Source organism: Oncorhynchus clarkii, chromosome 20 (assembly GCF_045791955.1).
Source record: "Oncorhynchus clarkii lewisi isolate Uvic-CL-2024 chromosome 20, UVic_Ocla_1.0, whole genome shotgun sequence".
NCBI lineage: Eukaryota > Metazoa > Chordata > Actinopteri > Salmoniformes > Salmonidae > Oncorhynchus > Oncorhynchus clarkii.
The window spans coordinates 69,715,685-69,733,852 of record NC_092166.1 but is presented as its reverse complement, the minus strand read 5'-3'; the positions used below and the strand labels follow the sequence as shown (position 1 = coordinate 69,733,852).

Here is an 18,168-nt window from a genome sequence, read left to right as displayed (position 1 = left end):
CACTGTGCAAGCGATAATATTGAAATGGAAGGAGTATCAGACCACTGCAAATCTACCAAGACCTGGCCGTCCCTCTAAACTTTCAGCTCATACAAGGAGAAGACTGATCAGAGATGCAGCCAAGAGGCCCATGATCACTCTGGATGAACTGCAGAGATCTACAGCTGAGGTGGGAGACTCTGTCCATAGGACAACAATCAGTCGTATATTGCACAAATCTGGCCTTTATGGAAGAGTGGCAAGAAGAAAGCCATTTCTTAAAGATTTCCATAAAAAGTGTTGTTTAAAGTTTGCCACAAGCCACCTGGGAGACACACCAAACATGTGGAAGAAGGTGCTCTGGTCAGATGAAACCAAAATTGAAATTTTTGGCAACAATGCAAAACGTTATGTTTGGCGTAAAAGCAACACAGCTGAACACACCATCCCCACTGTCAAACATGGTGGTGGCAGCATCATGGTTTGGGCCTGCTTTTCTTCAGCAGGGACAGGGAAGATGGTTAAAATTGATGGGAAGATGGATGGAGCCAAATACAGGATCATTCTGGAAGAAAACCTGATGGAGTCTGCAAAAGACCTGAGACTGGGACGGAGATTTGTCTTCCAACAAGACAATGATCCAAAACATAAAGCAAAATCTACAATGGAATGGTTCAAAAATAAACATATCCAGGTGTTAGAATGACCAAGTCAAAGTCCAGACCTGAATCCAATCGAGAATCTGTGGAAAGAACTGAAAACTGCTGTTCACAAATGCTCTCCATCCAACCTCACTGAGCTCGAGCTGTTTTGCAAGGAGGAATGGGAAAAAATGTCAGTCTCTCGATGTGCAAAACTGATAGAGACATACCCCAAGCGACTTACAGCTGTAATTGCAGCAAAAGGTGGCGCTACAAAGTATTAACTTAAGGGGGCTGAATAAATGTGGCAAAAGGTCGCAAAGTTCAAGGGGGCCGAATACTTTCGCAAGGCACTGTACACCTTTGCCAAATACATAAAAACTCAGTTTTTCAGTTTTTCATCCTTGTAAAAATTTCCTGTCTTAGGTCAGTTAGGATCACCGCTTTATTTTAAGAATGTGAAATGTCAGAATAATAGAAGAGAGAATGATTTATTTCAGCTTTTATTTTTTTCATCGAATTCCCAGTGGGTCAGAAGTTTACATAAACTCAATTAGTATTTGGTAGCATTGCCTTTAAATTGTTTAACTTGGGTCAAACGTTTTGGGTAGCCTTCCACAATAAGTTGGGTGAATTTTGGCCTATTCCTCCTGACAGAGCTGATGTAACCGAGTCAGGTTTGTAGGCCTTCTTGCTCGCCCACGCTTTTTCAGTTCTGCCCACAAATTTTCTATAGGACTGAGGTAAGAGCTTTGTAATGGCCACTCCAATACCTTGATATAGATACTTTTGTACCTGTTTTCTCCAGCGGGTTCACAAGGTTCTTAGCTGTTGTTCTGGGATTGATTTGCACTTTTCGCACCAAAGTACGTTCATCTCTAGGAGACAGAACGCGTCTCCTTCCTGAACGGTATGACGGCTGAGTTGTCCCATGGTGCTTGCGTACTATTGTTTGTACAGATGAACGTGGTACCTTCAGGCATTTGGAAATTGCTCCCAAGGATGAACCAGACTTGTGGAGGCCTACAATTATTTTTCTGAGGTCTTGGCTGATTTCTTTTGATTTTCCCATGATGTCAAGCAAAGAGGCACTGAGTTTGAAGGTAGGCCTTGAAATACATACACAGGTACACCTCCAATTGACTCAAATGATGTCCATTAGCCTATCAGAAGCTTCTAAAGCCATGACATAATTTTCTGGAATTTTCCAAGCTGTTTAAAGGCAAAGTCAACTTAGCGTACGTAAACTTCTGACTCACTGGAATTGTGATACAGTGAATTATAAGTGAAATACTAAATTGGAAAAATGACAATTGTTGGAAAAATGACTTAGTAGATGTCCTAACCGACTTGCCAAACCTATAGTTTGTTAACAAGAAAATTGTAGAGTTGTTGAAAAACGAGTTTTAATGACTCCAACCTAAGTGTATGTAAACTTCCAACTTCAACTGTACAAATACACTGTAGTATCACAGTGGTACACAAGTCTCTTTAAACTCTAACCCTCTGTTTGTTGTAATGTGTTTGCTGTAATGTGATTAAAAAAGACAATGCTCCTTTTCTCTGTCTCTCTAACTCAGTTTGGAGTCCTTCTTGTATGGGTTCAACACTCTGTTCAAAGGAGACTTCCGTATCGCCACTAAAGATGAGTGGGTGTTCACGGATATGGATCTGCTGCAGAAAGTGGTGGCCCCAGGTGTGAGGATGAGTCTCAAGCTCCATCAGGTATTCACAATAGCCTATCTTGAAGACAATAACATTTGCTCTCTTGTTCCCTTATTGAAGTAGAATATGTAGGTGACTGTACATTTAACCTTAAACTCTTCCTGTGCATTCTGTACATGTATCTATTAACCATGGTATCTTGCTGTACAGTGCCTTGAGAAAGTATTCACACCCCTTTACTTTTTCTAAATGTTGAGTTAAACTGAATTTAAAATGGATTAAATGGCCTACACATAATACCCCATAATGTCAACATGGAATTATGTTTTTACAAATGTCTACAAATGAATTAAAAATGAAAAGCGTAAATGTCTCGAGTCAATAAGTATTCAACTCCTTTGTTATGACAAGCCTAAATATGTTCAGGAGTAAAAATGTGCTTAGCAAGGCACATAATAAGTTGCATGGACTGTGTGCACTAATAGTGTTAAACAGGATTTTTTTAATGACTACCTCATCTCTGGACCCCACACATACAATGGTCTGTAAGGTCCCTCAGTTGAGCAGTGAATTTCAAACACAGATTCAACCACAAAGACCAAAGAGATTTTCCAATACCTCGCAAAGAAGGGTACCTATTTGTAGATTATAAAAAAATATATATTTATATATCCCTTTGAGCATGGTGAAGTTATTAATTACACTTTGGATGGTGAATCAATACACCCAGTCACTACAAAGATACAGGCGTCCTCCCTAACTCAGTTGCCAGAGAGGAAGGAAACCGCTCAGGGATTTCATGATGAGTGAATTAAAAATTGTTAGAGTTTAATGGCTGCAATAGGAGAACACTGAGGATTGATCAACAACATTGTAGTTACTCCACAATACTAACCCAAATGTAAAGAAGGAAGCCTGTACAGAATAAAAATATTCCAAAACATGCATCCTGTTTGTCCTAAATACAAACTGTTATGTTTTTGGCAAATCTAGTACAACATACAGTATTACTGAGTACCTTTTTTTTCAAGTATAGTGTGGCTGCATCATGTTATGGGTATTCTGGTAATCGTTAAGGACTGGGGAGTTTTTCAGGATAAAAAAGACGGAATGGCGCTAAGCACCAAATCTACACTGGAGTTTCTTACCAAGAAGACAGTAAATGTTACTGAGTGGCCGAGTTAGTTTTTACTTAAATCTACTTGAAAATCTAAGACCTGAACATGGTTGTCTAGCAATGATCAACAACCAATATGACAAAGATTGAAGAATTTTGAAAATAATAATGGGCAAATGTTGCCCAATCCATGTGTGGAAAGCTCTTAGAGACTTACTCGCAGCTGTAATCCCTGCCAAAGGTGATTCTAACGTCTATTAAAATGTATATATATATATATATATATTTAACCAGGCAAGTCAGTAAAGAACAAATTCTTATTTACAATGACGGCCTACCCCGGACGACGCTGGGCCAATTGTGTGCCACCCTATGGGACTCCCAATCACAGCCAGATGTGATGCAGCCTGGATTCGAAACCAGGTACTGCATTGATGCCTCTTGCATTGAGATGCAGTGTCTTAGACCACTATGCCACTATTGACTCAGGGGGTTGAATACTTATATATCTAATTCATTTTTCAGATATATATTTTTTTATACAAATGTTTGAATTTTCTTCCACTTTAACATTATAGAATATTTTGTGTAGATTCTTGACAAAAACATTAAATTAAATCCATTTCTATCCCACTTTGTAACACAACAAAATGTGGAAAAAGTCTAGGGTTGTGAATACTTTCTGAAGGCACTTTACAGTAGAGCTGCAAAGATTGATTTATTTAGGCCAGGATGCAATCAAAGGCGCATTGTCGATAAGTGCACTGACTGCACTTTGCTTTTAAAGGTTATTTACCCTTGAGCTGACATCTGCAGCGTTTACTGTGAATGTGATTCCCGCAAATGTCAAGAGAAATTGCCTTTAAAAGGAGCAATTCACGGGTAAAAGCAGCGGATGTCGGCTCCAGTGCAAATTGCGCTATAAAAGTTTTCGACAATGCTCTGTTAATTGAATCCTGTCCTTTAAGTGGTTCAGTAAATCCCTGAAATAAAGCTTTTACTTATGGCGGTTCTACTTACTGCTCTGTTCCTTGGTTGTTCTCAGGACCACTTCACATGTCTGGAGGAGACCGAGGAGCCAGCCATCTTGTACGAGGCCATTAGTAACTACAAGACCAGTCTGGTGATCTGCCATGAAAGCGACCCAGCCTGGAGGAAGGCGGTTCTGTCCAGCCGGGACACTCTTCTCACACTGAGACACATGGTGGATGACGGCACGGACGAGTACAAGATCATCATGCTCTACAAACGCCACCTCAGCTTCAAGGTCATTAAGGTGGGTGTGGGATGAATGGTGTAGGATGTAGATGCCCCTAGACACTGATCTTGGGTTAGTTTTGCATTTTCCCCACCAATGGTTAAAAAACTTCACCCCAGATTGGAATGAACAGTTGTGCTGAACTCATGATGAATTCCAAGCCCCTATTCTGTAGCCACTTCTGTAGATCAGTGAGGAGTGTATAAAGTAAGCAATATGGCAGTTTTTCTACCAATCAATAGGCAAGATGAAGCTATTACAATATTGCTTACATCTATCCAGTCCTTTCAGATCTATAGAAATGCCTATGGTATTATAGTTCAAACTGGAATGATTCAGCATTGCTGTCTATTCAAGCTGTGTGAAGCTGTCTGGAACATGAGATGAAGTTACACTGATGTGCCTTCAAAAAGTATTCACACCCCTTGACTTTTTCCACATTTTATGGTGTTACAAAGTGGGATTCAAATGTATTTAATTGTAATTTCTTGTCAACAATCTACCCAAAATACTCTAATGTCAAAGTTTTAGAAAAATGATAAAATATGTATTACATTATTTTTTTTATTTTTTAAAGAAGAAAAAAATACTAGTATATCTTGATTAGATAAGTATTCAACCCCCTCAGTCAATACATGTTAGAATCACCTTTGACAGCAAATACACTTGTGAGCCTTTCTGGGTATGGCTCTAATAGCTTTCCACACCTGGTTGATTGGTTGATAATCATTGCTAGACAACCATTTTCAGGTCTTGACATAGACTTTCAAGCAGATTAAGTCAAAACTGTAACTCGGCTTCTCAGAAACATTCACTCTTCTTGGTAAGCAACTCCAGTGTAGATTTGGCCTTGTGTTTTTGGTTATTGTCCTGCTGAAAGGTGAATTAATCTCCCAGTGTCTGGTGGAAAGCTTTTTATCCTAAAAAACTCCTCAGTCCTTAATGATTTCAAGCATACACATAACATGATGCAGCCACCACTATGCTTGAAAATATGGAAAGTGGTACTCAGTAATGTGTTGTATTGGATTTGCCCCAAACATAACACTTTGTATTCAAGACAAAAGGAAATTGCTTTGCCAAATTTTTTGCAGTATTACTTTAGTGCCTTGTTGCAAACAGGATGCATGTTTTGGAATGTGTGTATTTTGTACAGGCTTCCTTCTTATCACTCTGTCAATTTGGTTAGTATTGTGGATTAACTACAATGTTGTTGATCCATCTTCAGTGTTCTCCTATCACAGCCATTCAACTCTAACTGTTTTAAAGTCACCATTGGCCTCATGGTGAAATCCCTGAACGGTTTCTTTTCTCTCTGGCATCTGAGTCCTGTCTGTACCTTTGTTGTGACTGGGTGTATTCATACACCATCCAAAGTGTAATTAATAACTTCACCATGCTCAAAGGGATATTAAATGTCTACTTTTTCTATTATTACCCATCTACCAGTAAGTGCCCTTAAAAACCTCCCTGGTCTTTGTGGTGGAATCTGTATTTGAAATTTACTGCTCGACTGAGGACCTTACAGATAATTGTATAAGTGGGGTACAGAGATCATGTAACTATTATTGAACACAGAGTGAGTCCATGCAACTTATTATGTAACTTGTTAGGCAAATGCTTACTCCTGAACATATTCAGGCTTGCCATAACAAAGGGGTTGAATACTTATTAACCTAAGACATTTCAGCTTTTCATTTTTAATTCATTTGTAAAAACATAATTAAACTTTGACATTATGGGGTATTGTGTGCCAGTGACAAAAACCTAAATTGAATCCATTTTAAATTCAGTCTGAAACACAAAATATAGAAAAGGTCAAGTGCTGTGAATATTTTCATAAGGCACTGTATATTAATAGAGTTTAGAGTGAGCAGTGTGGGGTAGACGAGTTGTTGGTTTGGTTAATGAAGTAAAGAAACGCTATCCAAATGGATCTGCCATATCCAATTGATTAAAATTGTGATTTAATCAGAGTAAAGAAATGGGGAATTGGACATGGTGTGTGATGTGTTTTCAGGTGTCAATAGTACTACCCTTATCCCTCTCTCTGCCATCGCCAGTAGATTGAAGTCATGATTTAATCATAGTATCGTAGTTGATTAAAATTGTGATTTAAATCAAAGAAGTATGGATTTGGAGTGTCATGTGTATTCAGATATCAGTAATACTACCCTCTTCATCCTCTCCTCTCTTCTAGATCAATAAGGAGTGTGTAAGGGGTCTGTGGGCCGGCCAGCAGCAGGAGCTGGTGTTCTTGCGCAACCGCAACCCAGAGCGAGGCAGCATCCAGAACTCCAAGCAGGCCCTGCGAAACATGATCAACTCGTCGTGCGACCAGCCACTGGGCTACCCCATGTACGTGTCCCCCCTCACCACCTCCTACATGGGCACCCACAAGCAGCTGAGGAGCATCTGGGGCGGCCCTCTCAGCCTGGACAGCATCAGGACCTGGCTCTTCTCCAAGTGGCTGCGGTGAGTGCTGGCTGCCAAGGGGAAACAGAAGGGTATCGTTTATCAGCCAGTCTGCTAGAGCTCTGCTCCCCTATGGATGGAATCCAATCAGGGACGTTTCTGCTGTGATAGCCCCACTCTTTCCAAACCCTATAGGGCTAAAGTGCTGCGACATGTTTGGCTGCATCCAGAGAGATTGAAATAACTAACTGACCATTAGCATCTTCTGTTAGGCTAATGGAACTTTTATGTTTAGAGTGTTTATTGGGTGGAGGCACAGCTGCACTGTGTAAGCTTTTTATAGGTCCATGCTTTCGATTGACATTATCAATCCAGATTCATTGCCCTTGAGTTAAACAACATTTTAATAGAGCTGTCGGACGGCATATAAAGGTAACATAGGGCTACTGTGTGTGTGTGTTGTGTTGCAGGGTGCGGAAGGATAACCTGACCAGTTGTAACAGTGGTGGGAACATGGAGGATGTGGACTGTGCAGGGGGCTCCTCTTCTCTGAGCCACAACCCAAATTCCATCACCTCCCAGAGCCTGAGTCTTTACCAGGCCAGGCCCAACAGGACCTCTCACGCCAATAGGCAGCACGCTGCAGGTTTGGCTCACCAGATTTTCTCTACTGGAGATGCACACGTATGCTCAACAAATGCAATATATGATACGTTTAAAGGGATGGTTCACCCAAGTTACTAATTTACATATTGGTTTCCTTACCATGAAAGCATTACACATCTAAGTAGAGTACATTGATGTGTCTTGCACAGCTATGTTCAGGGTTCTGCCATGTTAGGTTCTGACAGCCATGTTCAGGGTTCTGCCATGTTAGGTTCTGACAGCCATGTTCAGGGTTCTGCCATGTTAGGTTCTGACACTGACTGTGTCTTCTTGTCTTTATGTGCATCCATCCAGCCAGGAGAGAGTACCGGAGCCGCTCAGTGCAGCCCCAGAGCCAGCGGCCTCCAGTCACCAGCCAGTCAGGGCCCATCCTGGACAGCCAGCAGGTGTCAGCTTCTGCCAACGGCCTGGTGCAGCGCCTCTCCAATAGCCAGCTGTCCTTCAACACCTCCATCGCCTCCATCTTCTCCCAGGTGCCGCGGCTCTCCACGGCCGGGGGCCAACTGAGCTCCCAGCTCCAGGCTGCAGCCCACCACCGTTCAAGCCAGGTGTCCTCCTCCAGCTCCACCCTCAGCCTGCTGTTCGGCAAGAGGAGCTTCTCCAGTGGTCTGGTCATTTCCGGCTTGTCGGCGGCCGAGGGGGGCAACACCACGGACACGCAGTCGTCCAGCAGCGTCAACATCGCCATGGGTGGGCCCTCCTGCCGGTCCACTAGCCGAGCCACACAGGTAGAAGCTACAGCCCGATAACATATTTGGTAGCATTTATTAAGCTTAATTCAAGAGACTATATTAACCTTTAACTATGTTGTGGTTACCTATGTTAGCATTTAATGTCAACAGTTGGAGGACACTTATCAGATGTGTCAGAACCTTTAAATAAGTCAAATTCAAATGAAACTAAATTAGCTTTTTAGTTGGTACAATGCATCAGATTTCAGATTGTATTGAAATAATTCTGAATGAATTAAGAATTTTCTATCTTTTCTATGTTGCTCCCAGTGGACATCAGAGCCCTACGAGAGTATAGATGCATCCTACTCCAACACTCCCAATGGTGCGAAAGACAACAAGCCTTCAAGTGACAAAGGCTGCACACAGGTCGCAGATAAGAGCCAGGAGGACACAACAACTTCTGAAACCCACGAACTTCCAGAGCTAAAGACTATCTGAGACCACCAACACCTACCTCACTCCGCAGCATGTTCAGCCCCAGTGTTCTGAATGTAAACAACAATGCCTGTTGCTCGAGTGACAAAATAAACTTTTTTGTAAGAAAGACAACTCCTGCACCGTTCATAATCCAACACCGGGAGGGTTGTCTAAAGGGTTGTGAATTATGTGGTGTGTCAATAGTGTACTAAAAACTCATAAACACTTAACAAATTAAACACATTCAAAGGTTCAGTCGTGTTCAGGGTGTCGCTGGATCACTGGATTCATGTCATACTGTGGAGTAAATGTGAACAATAATCACAGATCACTTTAAGGATATATCTGGTGCATGAGATATGGGCACTTTCCATGGACTGATGTTCATTTTTCACAATGTGCTCAGTTTACCAATAAAAAACCTAACAAAAAGGTGCTTGAAACAAAGTTTTGAGCGTTCATAAATTGGAAAATATTTTGTCACTTTCTAAAGGTTGTATCTCTTGGTTGGTGAGGTGCCAGCTGGGAAAGTAGAACACTTAAGCCTTTTCTCAATTGTGCAAAAGTAAGTCCTCTCCTCGACTCCTTCCTCTCCTCCATGACCCGGAAACTGATAATTGGTCGCCATATGTAGGAGTGTCATTTTGTTAATAGGTGAACAGAGGAGTTTGCTCCTCTCCTTGATTGCCTCTGCAGAGGATTCTTCGTCGTAGGAGAAAAGCATGCATATGTTTAAAAACAATACACAACTGATCCTTTTAGTATAGATTGTCTAGAACACCTCCATACGTTTCTTTTTTACCACACTAAGGGTCTTGCCCATTAACCCTCTGAATGGCACACAATCCATGTCTCAATTGTCTCAAGGCTTAAAAATCCTTCTTTAACCTGTCTTTTCCCCTTCATCTACACTGATTGAAGTGGATTTACCAGTGACATCAATAAGGGATCATAGGTTTCACCTGGATTCACCTGGTCAGTCTATGTAATGGAAAAAGCAGGCGTCATAATGTTTAATGCACTCCGTGTATATAAAACAGAAAAATCCCGTTTCTGACTGCACTGGGCCCCACTGCGCTCTTTAAAGGACCTTTGTATCAAATAGTGTCTGTTACAGGTGAGTAGGTTTCAAAATATATAAGAATACTGGGAGAGCTGGAGACCCGCACACTGTCGGAAATTAGGAAAAATCCAAAACAGGTTTAAATGCAAAAATAGAGATGATTTATTGGGACATAATGATGCCCGAAAAGTTCATAATGTAAGGTGAAAAAACTAAAACGTTTCGGCATCAAGCCATTAGGGTTGCATTCAGTATGCCAGAACGGTATGCAATGTTGAATTCAACAGACACAGAAACGGTACTGTACTGAACGACCAGTTAAAAAATGTTGTGATTATGGTGGCCCAGAGGGCAGTTACCATATTATGGTGTGCTGCACGAGTTTTGCTAATTCAGATGGTCACACCCATATTGATCAGGCCAAATCCACCAAATGATCTTACTAGATCATGTCCCAAAGGGAGATGTTGAACCGAGTCGACTGGAAGTCAACCAAAATAAAGGCATAGTGTGTATGGGAGAATGGAGGTTTAAAAACTTATGGATTGCTGCATCATGCGTATAGCTAACACACATGACTTACACACATAGTGCAACAATTTTCTCTAAATCCAGTTTGTTCAAAGGTGTACTATGTGCTCTGATATTAGAGAGCCAGAGTTTGTTAACCAGTGGTGAAATAACAGTTGTCATCAGTTGCACAATATCACACCAATATTATGGTGTACATGACAGGAGGCTGGTGAGGGGAGGACAGCTCATAATAATGACTGGAATGAAGTGAATGGAATGGTATCAAACACAAGGAAACCATGATGTGGTTTTCCACTGGAATGGAATGGTATTGATGTGTCAATACCATTCCATTCCAGTCATTACTGGTCCTTTGTAGTTCAGTTGGTAAGTGCATGGTACTTGTAACACCAGGCTAGGGGGTTAAATTACAGGGACTACCCATACTTAAAATGTATGAATGCATGACTTTAAGTCACTGAATAAAAGGCAATACATTGCATATATTATTCATATGAGCCCGGCGTCCTCCCCAATAAAGGTGCCACCAGTCGCCTGTGGTGCACATGCTTAATGTTGAATGCAATCAGATATAAGGCTGGATCTAATGTTGCCCGTCTGATGCCAATGCTACATTGGAGGCATTAAACGTCTCTAGATTAGCTGAGGTGATTTGTCGTGTAAAACGCTCTATCTAGAAACAATTTGTCCTTGCTTGCGAAACGTTAATCATCCAAAAATAACTTTACAAAATAACATATAAAATAGACTTACTTACTGTTAGCTGTTTTACCACAGATTTGTGTGACACAGCTTCGAGACAAATTTAGCTAAGTATCACAGTTCAGTTTTATGTGCAACGCATAACACCTATGTGTGGTTAAATGGCGCACAGTACGTTTACCTTCTGTATTGGTAAAATTATTTTGGGGTGATATGAAATTAGTTTCTGGGGTTTCTAAAACCGTATAACACGCGATCTTTATTAACTTTTGAAAGAGCGTTGGGATTGTTGTACACATTGGCTGCACTGTGGTTGAGAGCTAGATCTAATGTAGAACGACAAAAAGAGCCTGCAAATGATAGAAAAGCAGTTGGGAAATGAATGTTTCAATTTCAGATACTTATTATTAAGTCAATGAATGTGAATAAATGGAGGTGGTTAACTTCTAACCCCAGTGCCATATCTGCAGTGGCAAACATTTTGATTGTGCCAAAATCTTGCACATCCAATATTCTACTAATTATGGCAGTGCGAGACATGTTTTATATATTGTACATTTCATGCATATACATTTGAACAAAGAACATCACATTTGGGGTTAGATTCAATCCAATCGCCCTTTGCAGGCTATGCACCTATTAAAGGCAATGTTTCCGTGTTCACGGAGACCGGAAAGGCTGCATAATGTTTTTTATTTAACTAGGCAAGTCAGTTAAATAACAAATTATTATTTACAATGACGACCAAACCCGGACGACGCTGGGCCAATTGTGCCCCATACTATGGGACTCCCAATCACTGCCGGATGTGATGCAGCTTGGATGTCGGCTGAATCGGAAATTACCATTAAATGTCAATCGGGCTATAATGGGATCTTCCTCGATCACTATTTATTGGGTACAAAGACAAATTGCAAAGGTGTCTCAGGCAGTATTTGGAGTATCTAAATATAGTATAACCTAAACCTACAGTGGTGTAAACTACTTAAATCGTTCTTTACTTTACTATTTATATGTTTGACAACTTTTACTTCACTACATTCCTAAAGAAAATTTAAAAAACAAGAAAACGGTGCCTTTGTATTTGTTTAACATAAGGAATTTTAAATGATTTTTACTTTTGATACTTAAGTATATTTGATCAATTACATTTACTTTTGATACTTGAGTACAGTATATTTAAAACCAAATACGTTTAGACTTTTACTGAAGTAGTATTTTACTGGGTGACTTTCACTTTTACTTTAGTAATTTTCTATTAAGAAATCTTTACTTTTACTAAAGTTTGACAATTGGCTACTTTTTCCACCACTGCCGATCAATGTATAGAGAGAGCAGTGCTGTAAGAGGGTGCAGTCCAGAAATTAGATGAGAGCTCTACCATCTATGCCAAAAGCCTGTGCCTCTGATGGCGACAGTAGAACTGTCATCACCGCATTCTACAGTATTCCCATGCTACAGTATTCACTGCATGCCATAGTCGTACATAGAGGCTGTCAGTCAGTCAGGACCAAAACATTTTCAGTGGTAACCCTCATTATGGGCCATACAATCACTACCCTCTGGGCATCAGTAGATACCGTCATTCTGGCTTCTATATGGCTGTAAGGCAGTTTTCAGGCTGTTGTGAAAGGCTTCATGGATACTTGTTAGTCAGTGAGACCAGTCTCAGATACAGACCATCGTCACGGCTCCACGTCAGTCAGCACCTACGCAATCGCCTCTTTCAGAACCCTATATACTATTCTGCCATTCTATCTCTCTCCTGTTTGATTGGGGGCTTTAATGTTTGCCAGATAATACCTGGAGTAGCTCTTGTTACCAGCATGAGGGCAGTAGTTGGTTGGGTTTGTAGAGGTAGGGGGCATGTAAAGGGATCCCATTAAAAACGTAGTCAAATGTTTTCAGAGCCTGCAGCTGGTTAGATCAGCGAAGCGGGGTCTCCCTCCGACTGATTGACATCTCGGAATGGCAACATCTCACAATAAGCTGTTAACTGGGTTGAGCGCAGACAGAAACACTTTGTTCTGGACTGGGGCCCGTCCAACCCAAACAGGACCTCGCACCTGAATCTAATCCCACCTCTCCACACTGCTGTGGGGAAGGGAGTGAGAGTTTTGGGAGGCTAGGGGAAGGAGTGGGTCACAGCTTTTTTTTACCCTTGTTCTGGCTGTGTTGATGCTTTTGGAATTGTGGGAAAATGTAAAAAACTAAGCTCACATTCTTCCCAAACTGTCCAGTCTGTCAATGGCATAATTGGTTTTCTGGTCTTGTTTCTTCACGGCTGCCATCGTGAGCAGCCTTCGCTGGGTTCAGCTGTCAGTCTCACAATGCCTCACTCGCTCTCTTTCTCTTTCTGTGTGTGTGTATTTGTATTTATTAAGGATCCCCATTAGCTGATGTGTGTGTGTGTGTGTGTGTGTGTGTGTGTGTGTGTGTGTGTGTGTGTGTGTGTGTGTGTGTGTGTGTGTGTGTGTGTGTGTGTGTGTGTGTGTGTGTGTGTGTGTGTGTGAGGAAGGGAGGGAGGGAGAGAGACATTCAACCTAGCTCCCACAGCCAAACCCCAGGTCATGCAATATACTGTAACTCTATGTTCAGTAGAAGATGTAGAAGAAGTTACAGAGAAGATATTGACTTCAATACTACGGAGTCAAAGGATAGAATGTACATCCCCCTCCATATGTAGTACATTAAGTGGAACTCTCCCTTTAGAAAAAAATTGTTCTTAGATGGCCTCCAACCCTGCTCTGTCTTTACCTTCTACCTCATGTGTCCTGAGGTGGATACTTCAGGTAAGGAACACTGAGGCCCACAGAGTCCCCCTTCCTGCCTGCCTGAAGCCAGTGTGCTGAGTTACCAGTTGTAGGAGTGTAACATACAGGCTCCAACTCTGTCACACTGCCTCAGGGGGAGAGGTCCCAGCTTTCCTTACTCCTGATTCTACCCTTGCAGGACCAGTGGAAAGAGCATGCTCTCTGCCCGTCACTTGTTATTGCTGACAGAAGGGGTGATTTGCTAACATGTTATCAGTATACAAGGGGCTGTTTATGGGGGTGGCAGGTAGCCTAGTGGTTAGAGCGTTGGGCCAGTAACCAAAATTTTGCTGGATCGAATCCCTGAGCTGACAAAAGAAAACATCTGTTGTTATTTCCCTGAACAAGGCAGTTAACCTTGAAATAAGTCTTTGAGATACTCAGACGGGGCTCCCAAGTGGTCAGCAGTCCAAGACACTGCATCTCAGTGCTAGAGGTGTCACTACAGACCCTGATTCGATTCCAGGCTGTAGCACAACTGGACGTGATTGGGAGTCCCATAGGACAGCTCACAATTGGCCCAGCGCCGCCTGGGTTAGGGTTTGGCTGGGGTAGGCCGTCATTGTAAATAAGAATTTGTTCTTAACTGACTTGCCTAGTTAAATAAAAAAAATATAAAAAGACGGTCCGTGTAAGTTCCGATTTTCAGGTGTGGGTGGATTTAAATGTGGAATTCCTGTCATTGGCCAAATACACAGCCAACACTTTCTGTCCCTTCAGAAAAGCAGTTCAACCTTATAACTCCGTTCTATTAATCTATTCATTAATCAATTAATAGCTTCCATACCACGCCTCAGTGCCAAGATAAGGTGAGGTCTTTCAATTTCTGCTTTATATTTCAGGTTAGCTTTGTAATCTAGCCACAACAATGATAGTTCGTATTGCCTTATTAATAAACTGCTGTTTCTGTAAATGGTTAGCTAACTGATATATCCTAGCTACAAGAGGTGGGTAGGTAACGTGATACATTACATGTACTTAACAAACATTTTGGAGGAATTTGTACCTTTCTAGTTACTCTCTGTTGGCAGTACTTATACTCTTACAAAGTTTTTACTTACTCAGTACATAATGGCGCTGGAGGGGATGGCTACGGATTTATGGGTTCCTAACCAATTGTGCTATTTTGTGAGTATTTTTGCAGTGTTTGTAACTTATTTTTATACATAATGTTTACGCTACCGTCTCTTATGACCGAAAAGAGCTTCTGAATATCAGAACAGAGATTACTCACCTCGAACTGAACAAAGATTTTTCTATAATGAGTCTGACGCGAAGGATATACTGCAGCTCCCGGACCAGGCCCAATACCCTGTCATTTGTATGAAGAGAAAACGGAGATACAGGGGCTGAAGATTCGGGTGCCTTGTGAGAATTTGTTGGCGAGTAGGTAACCCACCTCTACCATCCGTCTTACTGGCCAACGTGCAATCACTGGAGAATAAACTGGATGAGCTCTGTTCCAGACTATCCTACCAACGGGACATTAAAAACTGTAATATCTTATGTTCCACCGAGTCGTGGCTGAACGACGACATGGATAATATACAATTGGCGGAGTTTTCTCTGCATCGGCAAGACAGAATAGCTACCTCCAAAAAGACGAGAGGTGGTGGTCTGTGTCTATTTGTCAGTAACAGCTGGTGCACAATATCTAATATTAAGGGAGTCTCTAGGTTTTGTTTGCCTGAGAGTTTATCTATATTTTTTGAGGCTGTCTAATTACCACCACAAACCGAGGCTGGCACTAAGACTCCCTTAATACGGAAGTGGTCAGATGACACGGACGCTAAGCTACAGGACTGTTTTGCTAGCACAAACTGGAATATGTTCCAGGATTCATCTGATGGCATTTGATGACATCATCCCTACAGTGACCGTACGTACATATCCCAACCAGAAGCCATCGATTACAGGCATCATCCCCACCGAGCTAAAGGCTAGAGCAGCCGCTTTCAAGGAGCGGGACACTAATCTGGATGCTTATAAGAAATCCCGCTATGCCCTCAGATGAACCATCAAACAGGCAAAGCGTCACTACAGGACTAAGATTGAATCCTACTACACCGGCTCTGATGCTCGTCAGATGTGATAGGGCTTGCAAACTATTACGGACTACAAAGGGAAACCCAGCCGTGAGCTGCCCAGTGATGCGAGCCTACCAGACTGGCTAAATGCCTTTTATGCTCACTTCGAGGCAAGCAACACTGAAGCATGCATGAGAGCACCAGCTGTTCCAAACGACTATGTGATAACGCTCTCCGTAGCCGATGTGAGTAAGACCTTTAAACAGGTCAATATTCATAAGGCCGCGGGGCCAGACGGATTACCAGAATGTGTACTCAGAGCATGCATGGACCATCCAACCGTGTCTTCACTGACATTTTCAACCTCTCCCTGACCGAGTCTGTAATACCGACATGTTTCAAGCAAACCACCATAGTCCCTGTGCCCAGGAACGTCAAGGTAACCTGCCTAAATGACTCCCGCCCTGTAGCACTCACGTCTGTTGCCATGAAGTGCTTTGAAAGGCTGGTCATGGCTCACATCAACACCATCATCCCGGAAACCCTAGACCCACTTCAATTCGCATACCGCCACGATGGGACAAGAACATCTCTGCCGGCCAAACCCTCCCCTAACCCGGACAACGCTGGGCCAATTGCGCGCAGCCCCATGGGTCTCCCGGTTGCAGCTGGCTGCGACAGAGCCTGGACTCGAACCAGAGAGCTAAGTTACACTTTATTTCCGCCTTTGTAATATTAAATATTTATGGAGTAAGATAAGTATTTCTCAGATATAATTCTGCTGTTGATATTGTGTTTTGAGGGAGAGTGCAAATGAAATGGCTAGCTTTGGCTAACCCAGGATCTGACAAAGTTTAATCTCATGTTTTTAGCTCTCCATATGATTTCTGTTTGTTGGATAACTAGCCACCTTGTCATTGGCATAACGAGTGAACAAATTAATCAGATGTGTGTGACAATAGCTAACTAGCTATCACGTTAGGTTGCCACTAGATATTATGGTTAAGCTAGCTAGCTGCATTGTCACCCATGTAGCTAGCTAACGTCAGCTAGATCAACAGGTCAGCCCAGAGCAGCATCCTCCCACTACGTTGCTCTCTCTCACTCTGTGTGTGTGTGTGTGTGTGTGTATCTAAATGTCATTCTGTTTTAATGACAAGACCAAAAAGCACATATGTTATACAGTGAGTGCATCATCTAATTAAGCTTACCCCTTGACTTATTCCACATTTTGTTGTTACAGCCTGATAAAAAAATATATTACATTGACATTTTTCTCTGTATTTTTGGACTTGGAAAACGTCATCAAACTCAATTGCCTTTTCTTATAATTGTTTTATTTGGCTTTTCCACATTTCAAATTCAGTAGGGAGATGACAAGCCTAGTCTGGGTGAAGTGACTATGTTGGGACCTCTCCACTAGCTGACCACCACTACCAAGGCCCTCCCCCTAAACTCTATGTATGAGAGAGCGGGTCTGGAATCAGTGTGGCAGGATAAGATGATTACAAGGAGTAACAAGGAGGCAACTTGATTTAACTCTGATAGCTTTTATTCAAATGTTTATAGTGTTAAAGTGTTTATTAAAGTTAAACAATTAGTAAATTATGCCGCAAGAGTTACCCGATCAGGGCAAATAGGCACTAGAACAAATAAAGTCAAATCTGAGCGGTGCCAGATTCTGTTCCGGCTCAAATCAAGCTCTGGAAACGCAGCAGTTGGCGTTCCTTAACAGAAATATGCAAAAACCCTCGGCTAGGATCTCGCTAGCTTGTGCTTTGCCCTGCCCACCTCCTTGCTTGTTCCGCATACTGTGCATCATTGGCTCCCATTGTAAATGGCGTTGATGTGCACATGCTCTTTAAGTTGCGACAGTATTTTCATTTTTGGAAAAAAAACATTCCCGATATTTTCTCAGGACAAGATGCTAGAATATGCATATAATTGACAGCTTTGGATAGAAAACACTCTAACGTTTCCAAAACTGTAAAGATATTGTCTGTGAGTATAACAGGACTGATGTTGCAGGCGAAAGCCTGAGAAAAATCCAAATCGGAAGTGCCCCATATTTTGAAAGCGCTGCGTTCCAATGAGTCCCTATTGAGCTGTGAATGTGCTATCAACCAGCTTACGCTTT

At 41.9% G+C, this 18,168-nt stretch overlaps 1 protein-coding gene across 2 annotated transcripts in view; it reads left to right on the top strand.

The window, feature by feature from the left end:
- Nucleotides 1–9,080, top strand: part of LOC139376821 (pecanex 2) — a 29,042-nt gene extending 19,962 nt beyond the window's left edge. For both annotated transcript variants that reach the window (XM_071119762.1, XM_071119761.1), the window contains exons 29-34: nucleotides 2,201–2,345; nucleotides 4,448–4,678; nucleotides 6,861–7,135; nucleotides 7,546–7,721; nucleotides 8,036–8,469; nucleotides 8,743–9,080. In XM_071119762.1, the coding sequence (XP_070975863.1) occupies nucleotides 2,201–2,345; nucleotides 4,448–4,678; nucleotides 6,861–7,135; nucleotides 7,546–7,721; nucleotides 8,036–8,469; nucleotides 8,743–8,913 (1,432 nt within the window). In that variant the 3' untranslated portion in view covers nucleotides 8,914–9,080. The remainder of the gene's footprint in view (nucleotides 1–2,200; nucleotides 2,346–4,447; nucleotides 4,679–6,860; nucleotides 7,136–7,545; nucleotides 7,722–8,035; nucleotides 8,470–8,742) is intronic.
- Nucleotides 9,081–18,168: the final 9,088 nt, after the last annotated feature.